Below are 26,386 nucleotides of genomic sequence, written 5' to 3' on the forward strand. Positions count from 1 at the left end.
TCTTGTGACAAAGACTGCTTTGAGAGAAAATAATTTAGGTTCACCACACGAATAATAATTGCAGTAACGCTGGAGTGCTACATTTGCGTTGAATGAGATTAAAAATAATGTTTAAGCTTAAAGAGGGGCTTGAATTTATTTCTTTGACTTTACAAATACTTAAGTGCAAAAATGTACTCCTCCTACCCCCAGTGCCCCAACAAACTCATTCATTTTGTGTTCAGAATCAGCCTCTGCTGGTTTTGAATAATTTTAGGTTTACACAAAGAAAATCAAATTAATTTGGTATTTTTTAATTGCATTTGTGAACAACTAACATAATTTGCATGTGTTCTTTGAAAGGAGGACCTGAATCTGTTTTTTGAGTGTGTAGATAAAATAAAATTTACAAAAAACATATACATTAAAATACATATATAATACATACATACATAATATATGTAAGCCTACTTTTTTTTTATTGGGGTTTTATGTAAAGTGCTGTCAGTACATTTTTTTTACAGCTGCAAATAAAATCTTTACTTAAGCATGCATGCATTCAACTCCCAAGGAGCCTTCAGTTTGAGAGATTTATAGTCACTCCATCTGTTAGCGTCACAACCAGATGGCAGGGAGAGAACAAGCTGCTTGTTTGACTGCCATACTTTATGACTATCAAGAAAAAAAAAACAATTATTTTTTTAATACCGGTAGTAGTAAACGTATTATTATTATTATTAAAATTCACCAAAATAAAGTTGCAGAATATCTTTCAAGTACTGTTTTCTAACACATTTAAATCAACTGCATTTTCTGACTGGATCCAGCAGACTAATGCAAAAACAAATTGTGTGTTAGTGAAGAAAGAAAGCAAACTGATAATTATACTAAACATAGATTTTATTTTGTCTCCTTTAGTTTTTGATTTAGCTTCAGAACGTTTTCTGTAAGTACTTGCAGCTGCAATGTCTTGTAATGCTGTTTTCTTAAAGTGTGGTACAACTTAGAAAATCAGACTTTTTAAAAACTGTAGCTGAAAGTACACGGAAAAGCCTGAAGTATCACACAAAAGGTTGTGAATGGTATTTATGTTATTCCTCTATTCACAGACGATTTTAATTCCATTAAAATGCAAAAGTAATGTTTATTCTGCATATTATCAAAACGTTAATTATGTTTTTTGTCACTTCTATTTTTTTGTTTTACTGATTAGAAATTTCTTTAGCAGTTTAGGATTAGATCCACATTAAATCATGTCTCTACTGCTTCACTGACTTGTATTAATTTCCTGATGACTGTACCAACCGACAGGGTTGTCATCTTTTTTGCCTAATTCCACTTACACACAATCTTTACCATAAAATGTAATAATTTACAACATTTTGACTAAAAAGAGACATTATTTTTGTCCATACACTGTTAGTAAAAAGACCTACAAGGTAGGTTCCTTACAAAAAACTATTTCTGCTGTCCACTAGGTGGTGCCACATATCAACATATGTAGCCCCAGGTGGTCTGATAAGGATTCATCATTTTGCCATATGAGGGCACTCTTTTCATTTTAATTAACAGGTCCTTACCAGGTTCCTAGAATATGACATACAGTGTTTACATTTGCAGGCAGTGATTTAGAAAGTGTGCCTCATAATGAAATGCCATGATGGTGGTATGGTAGCCTTGGAATGGGAAACAAAGGCTTTCCAATCCCTTGCACAGATGTGACATGCAGACAGAATGTGGAGAGATGCGTATACGTGGATACTGCTGAATGCATGACTCAAGACACTAATCAAGAGGAGCACGTGTAACCTCTGCTCTTCCTAATAGGGCAAAAATCGTTACTGACACTCCAGAACCTTAATTTAACTTTTCAACAAATGAGACACATAGCTGCAGCCTATCAAGCAACGAAAGACGGTCACATGGTGAGATATGTGCTAGGAAGCGGGGTCAGCTTGCTTTCATCCACATTTGGCACAGACGGTAGTTCCTGATTTATAGGTTTCTAGCGACGGGTGAGGTATCTCGGCCACAGAGACATAGGGTCTGGCCCATCGCAACCCCCGTAAAGCTGACACATCCACTCAAAGGCATCACTTTGTTCCATACCATGTTTCTCTGGTGATGCTTGTAAAATGGTAAGATTTATGCAGGGGATCAGTCACAGGGTTTTATGAAGTCATATTAAAATGTAAACTAAAGTTTGTGGGGCAACTTCAATCGCATGCACCCCGCCCAGGATAATCAGCAACAAACAAACCTTTAAATCAATGACTTACACCAAAAGTGAACAGGAGATATGCAACTACACGTTAAGAGAGTTAGTTCTCACATGCACACGGTAGCTGAAGGTGATCTTGTTTCAAGCATAGGCTGGTAGGATACTGGAGTCGTGGAGAAACATGCAGGTCAAAAGTCTTACTTGACAGCTGTCTCCCAACTGTGGACTTTTAAGAGCCCTCCAAAAAATATGTTTCCTGGCAGGAAATCCGCAATTAGTTGTCAAAGCCCCCATGGCATGGTGCCCACTTAAGGACTTTAAAGGGACACCTGCTTAAAGCGAATGCAAAAATTTTTTTACTAGCCAACTGATGACAAAAAATGTGCTCGCTATTCACTAAATTTACAAAAAAAAACCTATGACAAGTAACCCATGAATTGTAATGCCAAACTTTTATCAACACTTGTCCATTTTTTCTAGTCTATCGGATGTTCTGTGGTTAGTTTTGATTCAGCAGTGCTGACAAGAGCTAAGAAAAGCCCTTCGGTTACCTGGGATCTGCTAACACTGAGTGTCAAACTGGGTGCTGAGTGCTGAGGGCCAGGTGAGTCAGCTTGCTTGGACTTTGGACAGAGTGACATCAGCGATCCAGCTGGCTGTCAGAGCTGCTGCTGGCGAAAAGAAGGAAGGCAACCTCATAGGGAAAGTCTAAACTCCATAAACTAGCACCAGTTAGACAAAAAATGATCCATTTCCCTTAATTAAAATAAAGATATATACTATGTAAGAAATACAGTCAGCCCAAATAGTATTTTTTTTCTTCTTGGCGAGTTAATCCTGTCTAAACTGGATTAGTAAAATATTTGTAATGTGGGAATTCAAGCACAGGAACTGTCACAAGACTCAGAGGTGAAGTAATATGAGGAATGGGGGTGTGTGTTGGCTTTGACAGCTGAGCTTTACCAGCCATTTTTTCTGCTGCTCTGAAATAGTTATTTATAGCTGCTGTCTGGGTGTAGACAGTAAATTTACTTTTCACTGGAAGCTGCTGTGCCGTACCACATTCATGTTTCTTTGTGAAATTCCCAGTGTAAACATCAAAATAAAGCTTAACATGTCCACAAGCTTACTGATTACTTCTGTTTGATTGATTGATTGATTGGTAATTTATTTCAACATGTGAACAATATACAAGTACATTTAGAAAAGAAATGAGAGAAAAAAAATATATACTATACAAATTACATACAAAAAAACATTCTGATTAATTTACATGTTGAAAGGGAGTGGGAAGAAGTATACACTTATTTAATCCCACCCCTGTCCCATAAATTATCAGTGAATATTTAGTCAGCTTCCTTACTGATATAATTTGTAATAAAAATAGTGAACAGATTTCTGATATACTATATACTATAATATCACATCATGAATTTTTTGTTTGTTTGTTTTTAAATAGAGACATTCACTTAATTTAAATATTTTCCTTTTCTTTATAGATCGAGAAGATCATATTTTTATAACTCTTTTTGAACAGTTTTATGTTTGGACATTGCTTTAATTCCATATTCAGTTTGTTCCATAGTTTCACTCCTTGAACAGAAACACAAAAGCCTTTTCTTGTAGTACGTACCTTCATTGTTTTGAAGTTACAAAAACCCCTTAAATTATAACTTCCTTCTTTCAAAAAAAACATACTCTGAATATTACCTGGCAGTTCTTTATTTTTTGCTTTGAATAGAATTTGTGCTGTTTGGAATTTCACTATATCGTCAATTTTCAATATTTCAGACTGCAAAAATAGTGAGTTTGTATGTTCCCTATAACCTGCATTGTGGATGATTCGAATTGCTTTCTTTTGAAGAGTAAAAAGTGAATGTAATGTGGTTTTATAGTTATTGCCCCAGACCTCTGCACAATAGCTTAAGTATGGTGAAACCAGTGAACAGTAGAGAATATGAAGTGATGTTCTGTCGAATACCTGTTTTGCCTTGTTTAGTACTGCAATGCTTCGTGATACTTTGGAATGAATATATCTTACGTGAGCTCTCCAGTTAAGTTTTTCATCTATTATTACCCCCAGAAATTTATTTTCACTGACTCTTTCAATATCAACACCATTTATTTGAATCTTTGCATTAGTATTTAAACTACTATTTCCAAATAACATAAGTTTAGATTTATTCAAATTTAATGATAATTTGTTTTTATCAAGCCAGAACTTCACTTTACTTATTTCATTAGTCATATCCTCCAATAAATTCTGCAGATCATCACCAGAGCAAAAAATGTTTGTATCGTCAGCAAAGAGAACCATTTTTAATACTTTGGACACTTTACAGATGTCGTTAATGTACAAGTTGAAGAATTTTGGACCCAAAACTGACCCTTGGGGTACACCACAAGCAATGTCCATACATAAGGAGCAACCACCATTTATTTTCACAAACTGCTTTCTGTCACTTAAATAACTCCGGACCCAATCTAAAACTACCCCTCTGACACCATAACGTTCCAGTTTTCTTATTAATATATCATGATCTATAGTGTCAAATGCCTTTGTCAAGTCTATGAATAACCCAGCCACATATTGCTTTTTGTCTATGGAATTTGTGATGTATTCTATTGAATCTAATAGTGCCGATGATGTTGATCTGCTTGATCTGAATCCGTACTGACTCTCAGTGAGTAGTTTATGTTTATCTATAAATTTTTCCAGTCTGTTTTTAAACAGTTTTTCAAGAACTTTTGAGAATTGAGGTAGTAAAGAGACAGGCCTGTAGTTTGTGAAATGGTGTTTGTTTCCAGATTTGTATAGAGGTATAACTTTTGCTATTTTCATTCTGTCTGGAAATCGACCAGTTTGAAATGATAAATTACAGATGTATGTAAATGGTTTTATAATAGCCTCAATGACTCTTTTAACCACTATCATATCAATATCATTACAATCCAAAGATTTGTGATTTTTACATTTTTTGACCATTTCAAGAACTTCATTTTCATCAACGGCTGTGAGAAACATAGAATATGGATTTCTGTCAATCAGTGTATCGGGTTTTTCCTGTGCTTTCCCAGGATGAGTGATTGTTCTTGCTAAATTTGGTCCAGCAGTTACAAAGAATTCATTGAGACTATTTGCCACAACATCCATATTGTATTCTTCATGGTCATTACAAATGAAATACTTGGGATAGTTCTTTTGTTGATGTGTAACTGCGGGGTACAGTAAGGAACACGTAAGTTTAGTCGTTCCTGACTGTGGTCAGCAACATCAGAGCTATATTGGTGCGCAACGTGATGTAGCGATGATTCCTACAACCCCTCCTTCATTCCTTCTCTCTTTCCTTCCTTTCACCCTCTCTCCACGGTCTTACCTCACTCCCACTCTCCTCCATCTCCTTCCAAAGCCAGCATTGCATTTTGCCATCTGTCACTTCTGCCAGCCTCACAAATATCAATTGCACCCAGCTGTGTCATCCCAGTCTCTGACCTCTCAGCCAATGGCAGTGCAGCTCCTTTCTCACCTCCCATCATCTTTTAAAATTACTCCATCTACCCCTGAGTAGCACTAATGCAAGCCACAGTGTTTCCTGACCTACATTATAAAATTGCATCTTTTCAAACTAAGCTGAAATGCACCATTAATGATTCAATAAATTCCTTTAGAGCCGATAAATAGTCCAACCAGCAATGTAATTCAGTAAAACCACTGCAAACCAAGTGAAGCATGCACAGGATTCCCTGCAGGAAGGTGACTGCACAAAACTGGACAAAGATCAAATAAATGGTAAAAAATGGTAAATGGCCTGTATTTATATAGCGCTTTACTAGTCCCTAAGGACCCCAAAGCGCTTTACATATCCAGTCATCCACCCATTCACACACACATTCACACACTGGCGATAGCAAGCTACATTGTAGCCACAGCCACCCTGGGGCGCACTGACAGAGGCGAGGCTGCCGGACACTGGCCCCACCGGGCCCTCTGACCACCACCAGTAGGCAACGGGTGAAGTGTCTTGCCCAAGGACACAACGACCGAGACTGTCCAAGCCGGGGCTCGAACCGGCAACCTTCCGATTACAAGGCGAACTCCCAACTCTTGAGCCACAATCGCCCACAAATAAAATGGGTGGGAGAGCTACGAGTATTGATCGTATTGCAATATGCAAAATCTCTGTCTGTCTGTGACAGTCCTCATACACAATCAGGAGTTCAACAACTAAACTTGGTACAAAGGATGAGCTACAATCCCTGAAGATTCTTATCTGTATCAGAAACTGTTGCAACTGCCTAGCAACAGACTAAAGAAACCTGTTTTAGCACTCATGCACCAATAACACATTATAAAAGCTTCGTATCATTTTTACTTGGTAGCAACAACATCTATAATTTACATCCATAAATGTGGAATTAAACGTACTATAAAATGAATTCATTGTGTTGCCTGACAAGAACATAGCAATTGGCTAAAATGAATGCTTTTAAAGCACCCACTACTTTAAGATCACTACATTAGCATCTCATTTATGTCCAATTTGAATGATAAATGCCTACAAACTACCTACAAATGGGCTAAAACTGCCCAAAATTTAAGCAATTAAACATCTACTACCACTTTTACTTCTCACAGTGTGATTAAATATATCATTTTTCCAACAGTATGGGCATTTACTAGTATTTTAAATACAAGGTAATTCAATAGCTTCACTTGCGATATGTGGGTTGGGAGTCGAATTCAACAAAAGACATTGAAAGTGATTGCACACATAGACATTTTTCTTGTTTTCTCTCTTTCACTGGAGATATTGGTCTCATGCAAAAAGAGGGATAATCTGCTATGAATTTCATGTTTTATTAATAGTAATTTATTAGCTATTTGTAGCTCATATAGTCTAAACTGCATGTTGAGTAATGGTTCAGTCACCTTTTATTTTACCAATAAAATTGGCTTAACACGGTTGTCTCATTGTGATATTGAAATACAGTCAAGACACAAACCACATGGCACAGCAATAAAAATGAGAGTTAAAGTGAAGACGACAGAAGGATAAAACAGCCAGTCATACTGTTTTACCCTAAAAGTAAAACAGCGGTGGACATAACACAAAGCTGACAGTGATAGAGAGGCCATTGCTGCCATATGGCTCAATATATCTCATCTCAGGAAACTGCTGGCATCTCAGGCTGCTCAAAGAACCATTAGTAGAAATGAGCCTAAACAGGGAAAGCAAGCGATTTTACCACCTTTTCCAACAGCTGCTCTGCAGAAACCCTAAAACGACAAACGAACCGAAGGGGAAAGAAGAGACAGTCGTCCCAGTGTAAGTGAGAAATCCCCCTCAAAGCCAGTGGACAGAATGGGTTGGCTATGCCCTGGAGTAATGACCATCGAGGGATTTCTCTGCAGAGCTTAGTCATTGGAGTAATACATACTAATAAAACTCAAGCGATAAACTAAGACTACTCATCTTGTACTTTATCATTTTATAGCTACAAATACACAGCGCTGAGACACGTCTTTCCTTTCAGTTGCATAAACTAAATCAAAGTCAAAGACAAAAAAATCCACACAGCATCTGTGACAAGCTTCAGTGTGAAATTCTGAAAAAACTGCTATGCGCACACACACACATATGTCTACACATATATTGAATAACAAAAAATTGTGTTTACAAACTGACACATTAGTCATGGAGCAGAGAATTATAGTCATATTACAAAGACTGACTTAATATGTTCACAGATTTGCACAATATACAGTTGCATGTACAGAAAGTCGCATCTCTGTATTTTTGAATGCAAAACGATCTGATAGCATAAGGCTGATGATGCGCCTCGATCAGCAGCAGTTATTGAGGTAGTCTGTGTGTGGTTAGCACCATACGGTACGATAACTGCAATGCAAAAACAATCTGAGATGCCACGAGGCTACAAAAACTACTGTAAACTTAGTCTGGTAGAAACAGCTCTGGGAGGACTAATGAAAAAAATTACTATGAAATGTCTACTGGGTTCGTGCAAACATTGTTTTGCCACAATATACAATAACTTTCAGAAACTTCAAATTAAATTTTTAATGCTTTTCCTTATTTTCTGTAATATTTCACATTACCAAAGTTTCAAATAATGCTCTTGGATCGGTACAATATCAAAGCCCGTCTCTTTAATATGGTTGTGCCCGGAATATAGTTCACAAAACATTTTTGTTTACGAATGGCAGTCAATCTGAAAACCGAAAAAAGGCGTCCTTAAAGCAAGAGTAGCTGAAACCGCTTGGCTCAGACACATGATTACGTAAGAGGCTCCACCAACCTGCAGCTCAATTCCAGGGATAAATATGTGATAAATACAAAAACAGCAGGTCAATTTTAAATAAATGTACCATATGCTGTTAAGCCCTACTAGGAGCTTTCTCTCTGTGTGTTTTCAACTTAAAAAAAATGTTACCATCATTTCAAGAGAACCCTCATAGAAATATACATGAAAAAGCATGCCTGCATTGCAGCACACTGCAGTTAGAAATTATGTGTAACATACACACACAAAGATACATATAAACCAGAGAGGTTTTTACTGAGAACACAACGCCTCAGCGGACTGAGGGAGTTTTGTCTTCAGTTTACCGCCTGCAAAGGGGAACAGGCAAATCCACACACACCACAGGGAGTCAGGAAGGTTACTGCCCTGCTATCTTCACACTGATGAGTCACTGACAGCTGTGTCTGAGCTGTTCCAGACCCACACACAAAAACACCAGAGTAACTTTTTTTTTTTTCCTCGTGCACTGCGCTGACAGTCCGTGTTTCTCAGACAAATGAAAAACAGAGAGAACAAATTAAAAGGAGAAGTGCCATTATTATGTCAACCCACCACCTCTCCCACCTCCCTGTGGTGCAATTGATTAGCTGGGAAGTTAATTGGCAGGAAGCTCTTTGGCATGGATGCTGACCTTGTGGTGACAAGCAAAAATCTTCCAGGTCACCTCCCCCTTATGACACTGGATATTTTAGGCTGCCCATTAGCATGCTTGATTTCTAATCCCTTCCTCAAACTCCTGCTTGCTATGTAGCTACACCCCCATCTCATTATTTCTTCCTGTTTGGGGCTGTTCTGTGCTTTAGCCACTGTTTACCTCCCATCACCACCACTGCCACCTCCCTCCCCCATCCCAGACATCCACACAGACATCTCTTTATCATCCCTGTCTGTCAGTCGGTGATAGGGGATGGAGAGCGGATGATAGCAGACGCCAGAAATAGCAGCCTGACGTATGATTGTTTCTGCCTTGGACACAGCACTGTGGAGTAATTGTTGGACATTGTAAACACCTGAAAGCAAAGTTGCCATTACACAAAAAGGAGTTAGCAAATTTTCTAGGAAGAGCCACAAACTTTGTCTGTGTTAAAACTGTGAATGTGGTTAATTATTTTTGATTTTAAAGGAAATAAGATAAAGAAATTAAAAACCCAAGCTGCAATTCTACCTCACCATCACCACTCGATCATACCCTGTCTTCTCTAACGCCCACAATGACAGCCATCGGTCTTACACAGAGTTGAGTGGACTGGAATAAGACTCCATCTTACACCACCCTCAAACAAAGTTTCAAACCAAGAGCAAAGCTAAAGAAATGAAAACATACAAAAACATTATGCCAACCTTTCAGATGAGGGTAAAGAAGAGGCGTGATCAAAGAGCTATGCTGTAATTAAACCTAGTGTGGGTGAGTCAATCTACATACACACAAATGTGCTTCTAAAAAGGTGATAAGATGATGGCACAAAAGAATGTGTACAAAGAGTTACATAGCAGTGATGAGTCAAGTGTAATGACAAAATGAAGATGATCTTTTTGCTTTCAGCTACTCATTTGTCATTAACCTACATATTATAACGACAGATGAACTACAAAGTAGCATCTTATTAAAGCTAAAGAGCTCAAAGCCTTTTAATAATGCTACCCACACCGATAAAAAAAAGAAGAAAAGTTAGATGTTACATCAACACAATGACGATGACCTGACCTAGTTTGCCAAGTTGAGTATTTAAAAAAAAGACTGTTTTAGTGTTATGTAAGGTCTGTGCGGATAGACAGGGCAGTGACTCATTCCAGGCCCCAAAACCTCTCCGTGACTCAACACTACACCAAAAATACTGTGAGTCCTGAATGCCTGCTGCTCCACACTTTGGGACAATCAGTAGGACTTAACTTGAAGAGAAGGCTGAAGTTTTATAATTGATCAAACTCTTACAATTAAGAGAGAATTATAAAGTAGAGGTAAAACCTCAATACCAAAAAAGATTCTGTTGAAAATACAAAAGAGCAAAATTAATGACAGGCAAATAATTTAAACTACAGCCCTTGAAAATCAGAGCTAAATTCCCACTTTTATGCACATTTTTATATCATTTGAGAAAGCATGCAAATACTGGTGGATAAACCATGACAGCAATATTAAAAAATGAATAAAAAACGAATAAAAAACGTCGGTAATTACCAAAAATGTGGAGCAGCCGTGCCATAATCCTCGCATTGAGTGGTATGGATGGTATACTCTATATCTGTCTGAACACAGTGCAAAAACATGTACGATGAGGAAATTTATCCTAATATTGAATTTGATGCCAGGAGCATATTTTCAACAGTTGGAAAAGGAGCCATTTATCCTGGTGAAAGATTAAGCCTTGTTCAAACACACTGTATGCATTTTGAACCTGAGGAGCACAGCTGCAGTAGTTTTCAACATGTTTTCCCTTTCTTGGGTGACTGATTAAGGATCTGCTCCACAGTTTGGGCCTCATGCATTTTTTGCAACATAACGCGCTGATGCATGTCAGAAATGAACTTCAGGCCAGTTTAGCATTCTGATTTACCGATTCCACAGCTAAGCTTTTGGTTTTTTTTGTGTTTTTGTTTTGTTTTGTTTTGTTGTTTTTTTTGTTGTTGTTTTTTTTGTTATGACGGTACTATCTTGCTTAAATAAGCAAAGTCTTCCCCTAAAAAGAGGTCATCTGGATGATGGTCATTCATGCTTCTGCATCACATTGTTAAAGCTTACCATATAATGCTTCTGAACTGGCATTCTCCTCCTCAGAAATTTATATACACAGATTTTAAAGTTTATGTGATGATATATAGTCCTGCAGTATAAAATGTATGTGGTAACATAAAAGAAATACCGTTGCTTACTACCCCACTTGGATGCTCTTAAGCAAGACACTTATCCTTAACAGTTAGCAGATGTATTGTGCATTTACAACAAACATGAAGGTACCTTGTCTTGTGGTGTGATTACATGCAAACACTATTCAACTGTGCCGGCCAGTGCAAGTAGTTAAGATAGTTAAAATAGTTAATATGTGAAAAACCATCGGATTGGAGTTTCCTCATACACAATCACACACTGAGCTCAAGTATGGAGCCTGGAGTAATATGGGCAAAATTGCAGGAAGTTATGGTAACTTCTGAAAATATGTTACTGCAACTTGGTAAATGGCCTGTATTTGTATAGCGCTTTACTTAGTCCCTAAGGACCCCAAAGCGCTTTACACTACATTCAGTCATCCACCCATTCACACACTGGTGATGGCAAGCTACATTGTAGCCACAGCTGCCCTGAGGGGCACTGACAGAGGAGAGGCTGCCGGACGCTGGCGCTACCGGGCCCTCTGACCACCACCAGTAGGTAACGGGTGAAGTGTCTTGCCCAAGGACACAACAACCGAGACTGACCAAGCCGGGGCTCGAACCGGCAACCTTCCAATTACAAGACAAACTGTCGACTCTTGAGCCACGATCGTCCCACTTGGTTCTAGCTTTCAGTGGTACTCCTCGTTGGCTTTTAGGGGTGATTATTTCTTGTTTCAAAAACTTCAAGTCATGCAGCTGTACTCATGGGAATAAACTAAGGCAAAACTTCTCTTCACATTTGGTGTGAACACATCATTACTTGTACTGTCCCCTCAGCAGTGCCATCATTTCCACTTCACTTCAAGACAAAAACTTTTCAAAGCTTGGTGTAAGGGCCTGAAAGACTTCAGCATTTCTTGGTAGCATACATAATGTTATTTCCGATGTTATTTTACAGAGTGTAGAAACAATTTTTCTGATTTTTTCAATTTTGTCCAAAAGCTTGGATGGTTTTATATTTAGGATAATAGTATACATATAATTCTTCTTTGAGTTTTTAAATTGTATAAAATGTTTAAGTAATATTTATTTACTGGTCTGGTGCTGAGAGTCTGGCAAAGTGCCATGCTTCTGATGCTTACATGAAAGATAACACAAAGGGGGCTAGATGGCAGATAAAGTGGTTCTCACTAGTAGTAATGTGGTCTCATGGGAAACACTCCCATTCCAATATGTAGACAAATTACCAAGTGACTTAAGTGGGGTTATTTTAATGCGTAAATGTAGCTCAGGCATCTTGATTTATTGTTGAAATTTCACTATTTAAAGTTAAGGGAGGCAAAAAGTGACTTTAATCTCCAGGAAAATAAAAAATAATTGAAAAAAGGATAAATTAGAGTGCTGATGTTGTCAAGTTAACCCATTAAACATGTGTAGCCTTTAATTTTAAGATGAAAGACAATAATTAATAAAGTTGTGAGGAGCTTAAATATTAAAAGTGGTCACAGAAACTTTATAGTCTTTACTGGCCTCTTATAAAGTCAAAAAAATACTTTTTTTGTAGAACTCCACTGCTTAATATTTATACATATAAGTACTGAGTATATGTAATACTAAGTACTCCAGAACTACTCCAAACTAGCTGTGATGTTGGGTTTAATGTAAAGGTTTATGTGTTAAAAGTGATCTGATTACAACTATAGGATTAGGGACACTTTTCTTTAGTTAGTTATGTTTTTATTAAATCATTCATAGACATCTTTAACAGAAAAGAATTGAATGTTTACTGAACATTATGTCATAATGAAATAAAAGATCTACCCATTAAATTAAATTGTGACAGTATTATAGATAATCTAATAGTACTACACAATATTTATGTAATGATGTTACTAAACAGATAATAATAAACAGATAACGTGTGCTTACTCACTCTCTCACAGAAACATTGGAGGCCTGTTTGTTGGCTGCAGTTCAGCCACACACAAACTCAAACAGTAAGCTATTCTGTGATGGAGAGTTTATCAAACACTGTTTAATTATTTAAATTTGAATATGGCTTTTGTCCAAATGAGTTAAATTTATTTAATCCTTATATCATCTTCAGGGCTCCATTTTACAACTACTCCACTAAACTTCATTATTCTCCCAAACGGGTTATAAGCAAAGTCCTGTATTTATTGTAAGATATCTTTCATTTGCCTCCATTTCCACACAAGAGCATTCATCATTTTTCTTGACACAGCAACCTGTTCTCAACATATATACTCTATCAGCTGTTCTGTTCACCTGCTATGCCAAACTCCAGAGTGGATATCAGGCATTTCCCCATTAACATTTGTGCAGACTGTATCTACAATTACAATTGCTGAGTTGTAAAGTTGTATATTAGCTCTAACTATAAGAGTCCTCTCTCCTGGCATGTCTGATAATTTATATATTGCCCACCTGGTGTCCTCCACATATCCCAGGGTCTGAACGTGCCACACTGAGAACAGCTTCTGTCATCTACTCCCTCAGCCCAACTTTCTCGCGCCCCTCGTGAGGGTGAAACAAATAGAAATGGGTCAAAAAGCAACATGAGCCAACCCTATTAAATGTCCAACTCTATCTTAATTCCACCACAAATCATCAAGCTTCTTCAGGCTGTCACTCATTTCCACATATAGTCAAAAGAGTGTGAACAGTGTTGAGCTGCCTTACAGATGAAAGTCCTGTCATTTGGTAAAACACATGGTAAAATACAAAGATAGAGTGAATTGTAATGAGAAAGTTTTTTTGTACAAGTTTGTTTTGTATTTTCTGGACTTTTGAGAACGGAACTAGATTAGTAGTGACATTAATAATCAAAAATGTTCAGAGAACTTTATCTGAATACACTCAAATGTTCAGTTGGAGATGTAAAGGCAATACAAAGAGCCACAAATTGCCTACACCAAAACTTCTGTGTGAAATTCAGCAAACAAGGGCAGATATATAAACATAAAGACAGGTAAACAGGTCTAATGTCCAAACATGTCTCTATGAATGAAATACTGCACTCCTTTTTGTACCTTACAGCAAAAAGGACCTTGTGACTTGTGATTTTTCACTATATAAATAAAACTGAATTGAACTGAGTTATAGTTTCCAGACTTCCATTAGTTTGAATGCTTTTCACTATTAGAAAATATGTCAACAGTTCAAGGAAACATGGTGATAGTCAGAAATGCTGAAAAGACTTTGAGCTGTAGCTTCCAAAGTACGTTGGTCATGAACTAGTTCAAACTACTAGTTACAAAAGAAAAAGCTAAATTTTGATATAAAATCCTGAATTTGGTCAAATGAGGTTTGATAACATATCAGCTTTTACAGTTTTTAAACTTCAATTCAATTCAATTCAATTTTATGTATACAGCGCCAAATAACAAAAACAGTCGCCTCAAGGTGCTTTATATTGTAAGGTAGACCCTTCAATAATACATACAGAGTAAAACCCAACAATCATATGACCCCCTGTGAGCAAGCACTTTGGCGACAGTGGGAAGGAAAAACTCCCCTTTAGCAGGAAGAAACCTCCAGCATGAATACCAGCTAATCACAAACAGATGGCTTTCTTCAAAAAGCAGTTATATTGCTATATCTGCAGACCAACTGAGTGTTTTTGTCTATTAATCATTAAAATCAGTACTGAATAGATTTATTTCCAAATATCTATCACTGGTTTAGAAATTAGGGAGACATATAACCTTATAAACACAGAGCATCTTCACTATATACATAACCAAAACCTGACAAAGTTATTAGTACGCTTTGGATCATATTAACCATTAAAAACCACTTAAGCCTAGACCACCTGACTTTCTGTGGGGACTTTCTGTGGTCAGCCAGACATGTAAACATGTCCCTGGATGGAAAAAAAGCCAGCAAAAACAATCAGGCACCGCTCCACTGCCTGTGACGGTCAAGATGAATGAATCCAATTTCACACGCAGTTCATTTATATGGTGATTATAAATAATTATACAAAGGTATTTATCACCTTTTGCCTTCCTTCTGCTTGCCATGGTGTTCCCTACTGAGCAGCCCTTCTTTTAACGCAGAGAAGCTGAGTGTGGTATTTCTGCTATTAAGGACCTATACATAGCCAAACCCCGGGTAATGGGACGGGGGCCACTTGCTTATCCCTACCCAGATACTGACAGAATTCAAGTCCAAATTCAACAACCAGTAATAGACTAGCTCTTTTAATTTACATAACCAACTAATTTTAAATCGTAAGCACAAGGTTAGGCTAAATCCTTAACATAACAGAACAGTCTACGCCCAACGCCGCCTATTTATCTTTCAGCGGTGCTCTTTTTCACGATACAAAGAGACTGCATTAGCAGACATTAGCACCATGCAATAACAAATCCATTGCTGGTAATATGTTGTGCCAGATTACTTTGCTCTATAATGACAAGTATATAATGAGCTACAGTAGTACATAGTCACACAGCATAAGCAAAAGCACGCTAACACATAAAATAACAAAAATACACCCACACACCAAGTGCGTAGACACAACGAAACAGATAAACAACACCTAAACAAATTGATATATCTGGGATTGTAACAAGCAAAATATGATATAAAATGTCTTTAAAATATATGAAATGGAGATTAAATGTATGTATGTCTTTAAAGTACACTTCACAAAGGATTAGATTGTCTTGGCAAACCCACGGACGACATAGTGACATAATCTTGGTGTGCACATGTGACGTAACGTTTAAAAAAAACTGTCCTCATATAGAACAAAGATAAATCAACAAATAAAGTTCTTATCTGCAGGTATTGTCTGTGTATGTGTGTGCGAGCTCCACCTGTGCATGACAAGTATACAGAGAATTTGATTTCCTGGATTCTGGCCTGCTCACTATGTGGATGAAAGGAAGATGCCTTTGGGGTGAGCACACGTGCTACAATCTCCACTGGCCTCAGCTGTTGATGCCGGCCTAACAGAGCAAAGCAGAGTGGCTGTGTGATACTGTGTGGGTTTATGTGTCACTTAAACACCCGTACTCTCCTTCTGTTAAACCTGTAGGGCAACATGCATTCAGTACATTCTCCCAATTCAGAACTGAGCTGCTTCCTCTAACTGTGTGTGTGCAATGTGTGACCTTGCACTGAAGTCTGACATACAGTAGCTGCACTGCAGGGTGACATTTATTTATATTAATTAGGACAATCAGAAGAGCCAGTCTATTCAGACCTTTCCTGGTTCGAAAAATAGTTTACTCCCAGGTTAAACTACAGCTTTAAAGGCTGAGAAAGACAAACTTATTCATTTTAATTCCCAAGATTTTAGACATTTCGAATATTTTGCAGTGAAGGCTTTTCTGAACAGTGCTATAACTGGCTGACAAATCCTGTAAATGTTCATTTTAACTACTAAAGCCAAAATATTAATTTTGCCACCTGCAAAACAGGTTACTGTAAGCACCAATCATGCATGCCTCTGCAAACAGAAAAGCTTTCTGCTAACTTGACAGGGACTTCTTTATCCGTCAAGGCCCTACATGTGAGAAAAGTTGAAAACAAATCAATATTGTGCTCAGCATTAATAGTAAAATCGTCTAACTTTGTGAAAAACTTTCACATTCGGTATTAAACTTTCTGACTGCTGGTTTTGGATAGCAGCAAATTTGTCAGTCGAGTTTTTATACACTACATAGAGCGTCAAAAAATGAACTATGCTTGTGGCATTAGCCTTTAATCCTCCCTCTTCCCTCACTTTACTATATCTTGAACAAATACCACTAAACGACTGATTGACAACAAGCAGCAGAGGCCTCCTACTCGCGTTAGCCTTGTCAGAAGAAAATAGCATAGCAGCAGCAGTATTGACAAAACCTTAAAACAGTATCTGACTCATTTATGACTCATTGAATCCAATGTGGGGTTTAATTATGCTCAATTCAAGCAAAGTGCCCACGTACCCAAGCTTACATGCAGCACACTACCTACGCGCTACCTGAACAACAAAATACAAAATTATGAAAAACTAAAGTTATTTGATTACTGTCACGGACATAAGATACAAAAAATGTATTCAATACTTTGATGATGCAACCCCCACATCTGCAGAAGAGCAGCAGAGCTGTTGTCCCAACATAATTTGTTATAACAAGGAGGAATGTCTAGTCCAGCAGCAGATGGTTTGATAAAAAAATGCATAGTTTATTTAATAACAGTGATTATGCAAGGACTCATAAAGATGGAAAACAAGCCATATAGTCAGCGTTAAATAAAAAGTGCCCAGTTTAGTGTTTGATGAGCTGCCAGTGGATCATGACGAGAATGTGTCCTTACTAAACTTTTCACATAATCTTCCCATTTTTGTTTTTTGGAAATGGACAAAGGCTTATTTATATTAGGATAATGAAATATTATCCCAGGCCCAACAAAGGCACCATCACAAACATATAAAAGCAGTCACTGTTCACATGCACGGAGCAAATCTTACAAACACGTTGAAGAATTTATCCGAAAAAAAGAATGTTGCAGCCCCCGCTGGGAAGTACACTTCATCCGTTTCAAATGAACAACCCTTTAAATTTAGATTGTGTTCACATCAAGACCTTTAAACTCTGCCAGCTCATATATTTAAGCATTAAGAGCTGGAAAGGTAGTGATGAAGAGCTGATCCCAAAGACAACTGATTGCCTCTTGTAATTAGAGCTAGGATCAACTGCTCAAAAGGTTCATGCTATGCTATGTAACTGTAACTAAATAATTTTCAAGAAGAAATAGTCACAAATTTAAAAAAAAAAAGTAAAAATCTCAAACAGCTACTGGATACTTTAAGCTCTACGCTGAACAAACTGTAACCATCCTAACAGTATGACTGTCTCTCTGAGCGATCCTGCTAATCTTTCTCAGTTTTGTGCTCATGGTGCTAGAATTACAGTCCATCCATTGAAAGAGCAAAAGTCTGTGTGATTCTCAGTAATGTGCAGCTGATACTGTGTTACTGATGAATCCAAGCAACTGCAATCAAACGTCACAAACAATTACCGCCTCTCATTTTATTAATATTGTTCGAGCTGCGTCTGTGATTTTTTTCTGCATCAGCTAAGAAGACCATCACAGCATCGGCGTCATATTACCGCTTCATTTATAGAGACACCAGAACCAAACTGAAACTGTGATGATTTCGGGATTAAGTGGTGTATCCCTCTCAAGCCCGTCTAAGTTGCGTGCAAATCTCATTGGTAAATATATACAGATGCAGATATTTGACAATGCTCTTTTATCATTGCTGTCTTTTAATGTGGATACCATTTGTAAAGACATTTAAACCCCTTTAACTCTGACCACTCCCATTGTTCCAAATAGTTAGCCTTGCTAAGTCTACCAACTCAACGCCTATAAACCCTTTCCCACCAGGACATAACCCCATGTGCTGCAGGAGAAGAACCACAGACATGAATTTACTGTCACAACCAGCACAGACTCCGTATGATCATTTCCTGTTTTATTTTGAAACTTTCTACCAGTTTATTGTACGTGTTCCTTTGGTTTCTGTTTGCCCCCAACACCTGTTTCCCTTGACTTAATTACTCTTTATACAGTCATGCTGCCATCTGTTTCCTGTCAGACTATCTCAGCAATTTCCAGTATTTTCTTGTGACTTGTTTCGAAATTTCCTGTAAATCTTCCTTGTCTGAATTTTTGGATTTTTGCTCTGTGAGTCTTTTATTTAGCCTTTGGATCTACTGTTTGGTTCAGCCATTAAAGCTACAGCATACTGCTGGAGTCTGCCACCACCTAAACTTTCTTTCACCATTGTGGCATGTCACAAATCCTGCTTGTAACAATGTTTTTCTAAGGCCTTTTCACAGACTGTTAGCTTGAAGAATATGCATTTAATAGTTTTGGCAATGGCTTGTGCTGTAAGAGAATGTGTGCCGAATTAAGTGAAATATTGCAGAGCTTTAGAAAAGGTGTACTCAAGCTTAAAAATCATTTAAATTAGGTAAAGCCCAGCCAAATAAACTGTTACGTGTTTGTTTTTACTGTTATGCTTTATTACTCTGCATTAGAGACACTGATCTTTATGTACAAGTCACAAAGGCTATGTTAAAGTTATAGAGAATGAAACTTCTTTGTTGTGCCGTGGGCTGATATTAATGGTGCATTTTGTGGTAACATCCTCAGCCTAATTTAATGATCCAATTACAGGATGCACCTACACTTGGCTGAAAGTGGACACCAGCGCGGCCGTTGTACCTACGAAGACTTTCTCCGGTGCAACTGTCAACCATTTAACATCAGGATTAGCCACAGTTGCTGCCACGTGTCAACAAGGCAGTGAACACATGCTTGAGGTGTTGGTGGGGGAGGTAGATGGTCCCGTGACACAAATAGGTGACACTAGAAATTAAGATTTTCTGTAAGCAACAGAAAGGACAAATCTTCCTGGTAAAAAATGAAGGACGAGCGTAATTAATCTGTTTTGTCAACTTTTCTGTCTTCTTAAGGAGAGACAAGATCTATTGGAGGGGACAGTGATTACTGTATTTTAGTATCAAATGTTATTTTAAAACATAAAAAAAAATTAACTACTCTGTATTTTTTATTTGCTCAGCCTTGTGCCAACCAACATCACGGGTTTCAAAGGGATCCCGCACAATCACAGATCTGCAAAGCGACCACACCAATCACTCAACACTTCTCTGTCCAGACGGCCATTTGGCCAGATCCATTTAAAGTGTGCGAAAGTCTAAATTAGCTCCCGTTAATGACCTTGCAGGGGATTGCAGGGATGATTGAAACTTCAAGTTAACGACTCGGTGCAAAGAGCGCTTTTAAACATGACACACTTGGCAGCAAACTAAAGGATGTGAATTTGCTTTGATAAAACACATCAATAGTTTTCTATTGTTGTCAATTTTCAGACATCTGTGTTTAATGGCTTAAAATCTATGAGATTTAAACAACAGAAAAAGGATGTTAACAACACGTCACCAGAGGGGGACAGCCCGAAAGAGTAAATATCTGTGAAACTTCATTTTCAAAAACTAGATCTCCAGAGGATTTTTGGAGGATGCTTCTGTTTCCCTGAACCACAACATAGTTATTTTCAATATTTTGCTTTCGACAGCTGTGGCTATATACTTTCCCTAAGGCTCGAGCGTGGTTACACATGGCAAAATGGTCCTTCAACTCAATTGGCTCCCCTCTTACACTTACACTGCCTCCACTGAAAGCTATTTATTACATTAAAAGTTTTGAGAACACAGACATTTAGACAGGCAAAAAAAGATCACAGATCAGTCGACGAATAAAACAAAACACATAAATATTATAATTGTACATGTTTATCAATGCAGAACATTCTCTGTCCTGATGAGCTTAACTATGTACCAATGTAACGTTAAATAGAAGAGGAGCATAAAATAAACTATATCATTGCTGTTTTGATTTACAGTGAACAAACAAATAAATATTATATAAATATAAGTACATGATTATAGCTTTATTTATAAATCCATGGATACTCCCAAACGCAAATGCTTTTACAACTAACCCAAAAATCAAATGCAATATATTCACTACTTCATTAAAGACAAAGTTGTTCTTTACAAAGCTGAGTTTTAGACCGTAACGTATTACAACATGTAATGCCTTTGAGTTTTGTTCTGTTTTGTTCTGAAATGTGGCTTTCACAGCACTGAAGAAAAGTATCAGCACATCGATAGAAGAACACCGGCTTTTACCTTTCCTGCTGCATTTTCACATATCAACTTCCGATGCGGAGCCGCACGGTCTGTGGTACAAGGTAAAATTCGCTCAGACACTGAACTTTCCCCTCTGTGACGCGCTGTCACAGTGATATAGAGCCGTGGCAGGTGGGAAAGAGTCATAAGATGAGGAAAGTGAAATGGCAAAATAAGGGAAGGTATGAATGCTAATGCATAGATGGTGTGACAAAGCATGTCAAGCATGCTCAACTGATCTGTTACAGGACAATCCGTCACAGGCTACTCACCACTAAACCACCACAAACATGCAGTCTGGTCACCCGGATCCTTCGGTCCTGTCCTAAATTCTGGCTGAATGTTTTTGTAACGACATGTTACAACTTTACAGTTTCCTTATTAATTGTCCAGATGTTTGCACAGTGGTCCGTATACATTCACGGCAAGTCAGAAAACTGCATACGTGGACATGTTAGGCTCTGGAAAATCCATTTATTTTATTGTAGCCTGTGGTGATATGAAAAAGAAAAAGCTTCCTGATGGAACTAATTCCTTATATCTGTCTTATATCTGGGATAATCTGTCACATTACAACTGAAAAGACCCTGGTAGGTGTTTAAGAAAGCAGCTAAAATGGCTCTTTTCTTAAAGGGGTGACAGCTTTTAACAACAACAACAACAAAAAGTCTCACCAATCTTGTTACAGTCTACTACCCAAAGAGCAGATACTTTTTCTTACTGCACATATTTATTTGCTGCATTATAATGATCTTAGTACATAATTGTACATTCCTATTGTTGCTTTTTTCATGTTTATTTTTTGTACAGCTTTATTCGTGTGATGCAGAAACATAGAAAGTCTGGCAGAATCTTTTTTGTTTTTGTTGAGCCCTAACTTTTCTTGTTTGGCAGAGGTTTGCACAGCAGTTCGAATGCGTAACAGTCACTGCAAGTGAGAAAACCCTGCACATAGACTCACTAAGCGCTGGAAAATCTATTTGCTCCATTAAAAAAAAATAAAAAATTATTATTATTTTACATGTTCAGACATTTCCAGAGCTAAAAGTAAAAAATCGTGTATTTTATTTTAGTCTGAAAAAATATCTGAGCTAAAAGTTTGCCTTATGTACAAATGTACAAATTCCTCATAACTAACAAAATTCAGATTATTATATCTGAAAGATTTTTTCTGACATGTTTAAATGAATGATATCCATGCCTGGGCTGAATATTTGAGAATTAAGAAAATGTTTATAGCACTTAAGACAAGAAGACCTCAGCGTGTCACAGTGTAACTGAAAACACTCGGGTCGATGTTTAAGAAAGCACATAATGATCTATTAAATTTGAACATTTGTACAATCCTACCGTTGCTTGTTTCTGGTTTTGGAATATTTAGACTTTATTTCCCTTAAACACTTTTCCTTTAATAATTTATCTCAGCTCTTGATTCTCCAGGTTATCCAACAATACTTTTTAGGTAACTAATAAGTCTCGAGAAAAAGTCGTTCTAAGGCTGCACAGTCTGACTACATGTTGGGTTTTTGTTTGTTTTGATGATGGCAGCAAGCAGGGCGACAAATCCTTAACTGAATGACGATCTTAAATAAACAGCAGAATGGAAGTCCATTAAAGTGCTATCGAACTCTTTTACTTTGCTGATTTGCAATTAACCAAATAAAATGTAGCTACTGATACTATCACACACAACAATTTTCATGTATTCATTCAGTAGAAACTCTCTGCCCAATAAACGTTTCCACCAATTCATATTAATATTTAAAGACAAATTGCTCAGTTGTCTCCTCACACACTGTACAGTAATTCAAAGAAAAATCATCAATAAATACAAAATATAATCAATATAATCAAGATTTGTTACAGAAATGATCACATACGTTTTACAGTTTTATTGTAGGGTTGCAGAGCTTGAGCTCAGTGATACTGTGTTGCTGACAAATTTAATATAAGACCTTTCAGTGACTTCACATTGTTTGGCTTACAAATTACATCTAATTTTCTAAATTTAATGGATATGTTTATCAACTGAATTTAGTGATCTTAGGTACAAAGTACATGTTGAAAACAGCTAATTTTCCTAAATTAATTGTTTTGGTTTTAAAAGGTTAAGTAGTTTACAAAATATAATTTATTCCAATTTAAGAAGCAGCAGCAAACGTGTGACGTTAAAAACAGTGGGATTGTTTTCAACACATCTAATATTTTGAACAAGACAACCACAGATTTGAATGAGCAGCGGAAAAAAAAATCACAGCAAGGCCGATAGTTTATTTTCAGTCAGCATTTCTGCTTTTTAATATGAATCCTGGATATGTTTAAAGGGGAAAATGTGTTAGCTCAGTATATTCAGATAAACCTGCTGACTGTACAATTTCCCTTTTATTTAATTTTATATTGCTTTTTCCAAAAAAAGAACCTTAGAGCCTCTTTAAAGTGCAGATATTTTTTAAATAAATTTTAATAAGCACTTTGTTATATTGTTGCATATTGTTTTTTTTTTTATATATATATATGGTGAGTATAAAATCCTCAGTACTGTAGTAATATTCACTAAGACACATTATAGATAGCCGTATTTAAGGTTATCAAATTCGATTTCATGCAAGAAGACCTTACAGGACAGATGCAGACATTTTTCCAACATCACAACTTTTTTTTCAGGATATTCATGATACCACTGCAAAAACGTGCTGTGGACTTTTTTTCATAGAGCCACGTGAGCACCTGGCATGTGTTTGTACTGTATCCTGATTCTGCGGTTTACAGATTTTGCTCTTACCTCTGTAAGGTGTTGCTTGTTGTCTCAGGGGGGTATCCACTGCTTTGTCCTTTTCCCAGCATTATTATATGACCTGTTTTGTCACTGTCAACGCTGCTTGTCCGATCCCAAACGTTCTGCATGGCAAAACAAACTCCCTAGCACCACCCCCAGCCTTTACACCCTTCCAGTCACCCCCCTCAGAAGTAACCACCTCAGACCAAAGACACCAGATCTTGATAGGGCAACTTTCTCCAGCCTGCTTTTCTTTGTCTTTTTTTTTTCTTTCTCTTCACTGAACGGCCACAGAAATACCAACAGGCAGGAAGAGACTGGGGGCTGAGCACTTCAGCGGGGTCTCTGCTGCTCAGCTACTCCTGATCGACAGCAGCAAAGGCAGCAAAGCCCCCTTTACCCTTGGCTATCCAACTGTCTTTCCCTATAAACTATGCTACATGCACTTCCAAGACTTCCCTTCACTTCCTGTATTCTCTCCAGGGGCAAGAGATGGGGAAATCAGTGTAGCGCCTGTTCAAAGAGAAACAGGAGGATGACTGAGTGAAGTTAAAGAGGGAATAACAGAAGAGGTGGGCTCAGGGGACCGCATAAGGGGGGTGTGAGTTAAATAGACTAAAAGGGAGTCCCTGCCCAGGACAGCTCCATGCAGTACAACAACAGGGACGAGAAGGTCTCTCCAGCCACCGCTGATTATCACCTCTACACTGACACAGAAACACAGACACACGCACGCTTGCATAGTCTGGCTGATGAAGGCATGCACTGCGGTTCTGGGAATGCCATCAGTCACTCAGTAGGTGTCGGGATCAATTTAGCTGCTGAATCATTGGAGAGATCCAGTCTCTAGGCCTGGAACACAGTGTCAGATTATTAACATTTTGCAATGGTCAGACAGGCTGAGGTTTCACATCTGACAGCCAAAAAGTAGGTTGTGCTTGATAATAAATCACCATTAAGAAAAGGCTCATACAGAGTGACAACACATCAATCCTCCGGGTCTTGTACGTGCTGCACGGTTGGATTTTTGGGTATTTATTTAGATTGCAAAGGAAAGTGTAATTTTGCAGGGGGATTTAAGTTATGAAGACAAACCTAGAAAAAAGTTTCCAAGAAACGAGTCAGAGAATCTGAGAGATGATGTTTGTTTAAAGAAACCTAAACCATGTCTCCCCATAGACAAACATATCATCTAGATATAGCTGCTATTTTATCTGATTGATCACGAAACAAAGATTTTCAGCAAAGTCTTGAAACCTAAATTTATAAAATAATTGAAAAACTTTCACAATATGCTTTTACAAGTGGATTAGAGTTTCATAGCTCATCTGGATTTGCCCTAATAAATCTACTTGTACACAATGAAAACTGGAGGAAAAAAATAAGGAGCTGGAGCTTGCGGCTAAGCTGTTACTCTAAAATGTAAACAGACCCGCTACACTCGTGGTTGTTCAAGGAAGCTGCTCCTGACTGATCAGCCGTTTATGGTAAATAATTGTAGTGCACAGAAACAGTCAAGCAATCAAATTCAAGTCACAGAAAAGCAGGAGGCAATTCCTAATCATCCACGAGATGCCACATTCTCTCCATCTTCGCACTGACTGCTTGAATGACGAATGGCAAAATTGGAAAATATCTGACACACCTTGCCGACAACCGCCAGGAAACTATCGCTATGCGTTGCGTGTGTGCAAGCAAGCGTGAGTGTATATATGCATGTGACAACTCTACATAACAATCCCCCACACTTATTTTTGGCGCTGTGAGAAAGCAGATACCACTGTAGCATGAAGTGGTTTCTATAATGGTGTGTGCCTGGATGGCTCAATGATAAGCGTGGCAGTTAAGAGAGGTGAAATACATTTAAACTGTATTGATTCTGTATTGAATCTTTCAAAAAACAAAACAAAACAATAACAAAGACTTGACAGCCAGTTTTATTTTCATTACAAAATGATTAATGAACATATTTTTGTTCCTTTTTTCTCTTATTTATTCCAGTTGTGATACATCAAGGCAATTTTATCTCAAGAGAATTATACACAACAGAACAACAATATTAGAAATACAGAAAAAATAAAGGCTAATTGCTATGACTTTGTTTTACATGTAGTCACATTAAAACATTAAGTTGGGCACTTTAACTTACACCCAAAGAGCCACTAAACTGCAGCTGGAGCAGTTTAGGGAATGCTGTTTATAAAACTAATACCTACATACGGCTGATAGCTTATCACTTTTCGCCTACATGTGAAAGTACTTCACTTTTATCCATCTGAGTCTCTGTGTACTGTTTATACAAAAATGCACTCTGGTTTTAATGACTATGTGAGGTGAAAGGAATCAGAATATATCCATCTAAATGTGTGGCATAAAACCACATTTCCCACAATTCACCAATACAGGAGCTAACTTTAGCACCGTCATGTGAACTGAGACGACAGTGACAAGTGATCTGTCATATTCAATGTAGCCAGCTGTGGTTGGAAAGCCGAGTGATGAAAAGTGGTTTTTGATGATAATGAGTGA

At 37.6% G+C, this 26,386-nt stretch overlaps 2 protein-coding genes across 3 annotated transcripts in view; both read right to left on the minus strand.

Moving 5' to 3' along the window:
• The window catches only part of LOC143419031 (uncharacterized), a 3,157-nt gene extending 2,812 nt beyond the window's left edge, over positions 1–345 (minus strand). Inside the window, exon 1 of the mRNA XM_076885091.1 lies at positions 1–345. This exon is cut by the window's left edge and continues 126 nt beyond it. The gene's annotated coding sequence lies outside the window, so the exon portion shown is untranslated.
• rbm20 (RNA binding motif protein 20) overlaps positions 1–24,399 on the minus strand; it is a 56,659-nt gene extending 32,260 nt beyond the window's left edge. For both annotated transcript variants that reach the window (XR_002721322.3, XM_004539145.6), the window contains exon 1: positions 23,864–24,399. Coding sequence is in view for 1 of the 2 variants with exons in the window: in XM_004539145.6 (XP_004539202.3) it covers positions 23,864–23,985 (122 nt within the window). In the remaining variant the exon portion in view is untranslated. The remainder of the gene's footprint in view (positions 1–23,863) is intronic.
• Between the last annotated feature and the right edge of the window lie 1,987 nt (positions 24,400–26,386).

Source organism: Maylandia zebra, linkage group LG6 (genome assembly GCF_041146795.1).
Source record: "Maylandia zebra isolate NMK-2024a linkage group LG6, Mzebra_GT3a, whole genome shotgun sequence".
Classification (NCBI taxonomy): Eukaryota; Metazoa; Chordata; class Actinopteri; order Cichliformes; family Cichlidae; genus Maylandia; species Maylandia zebra.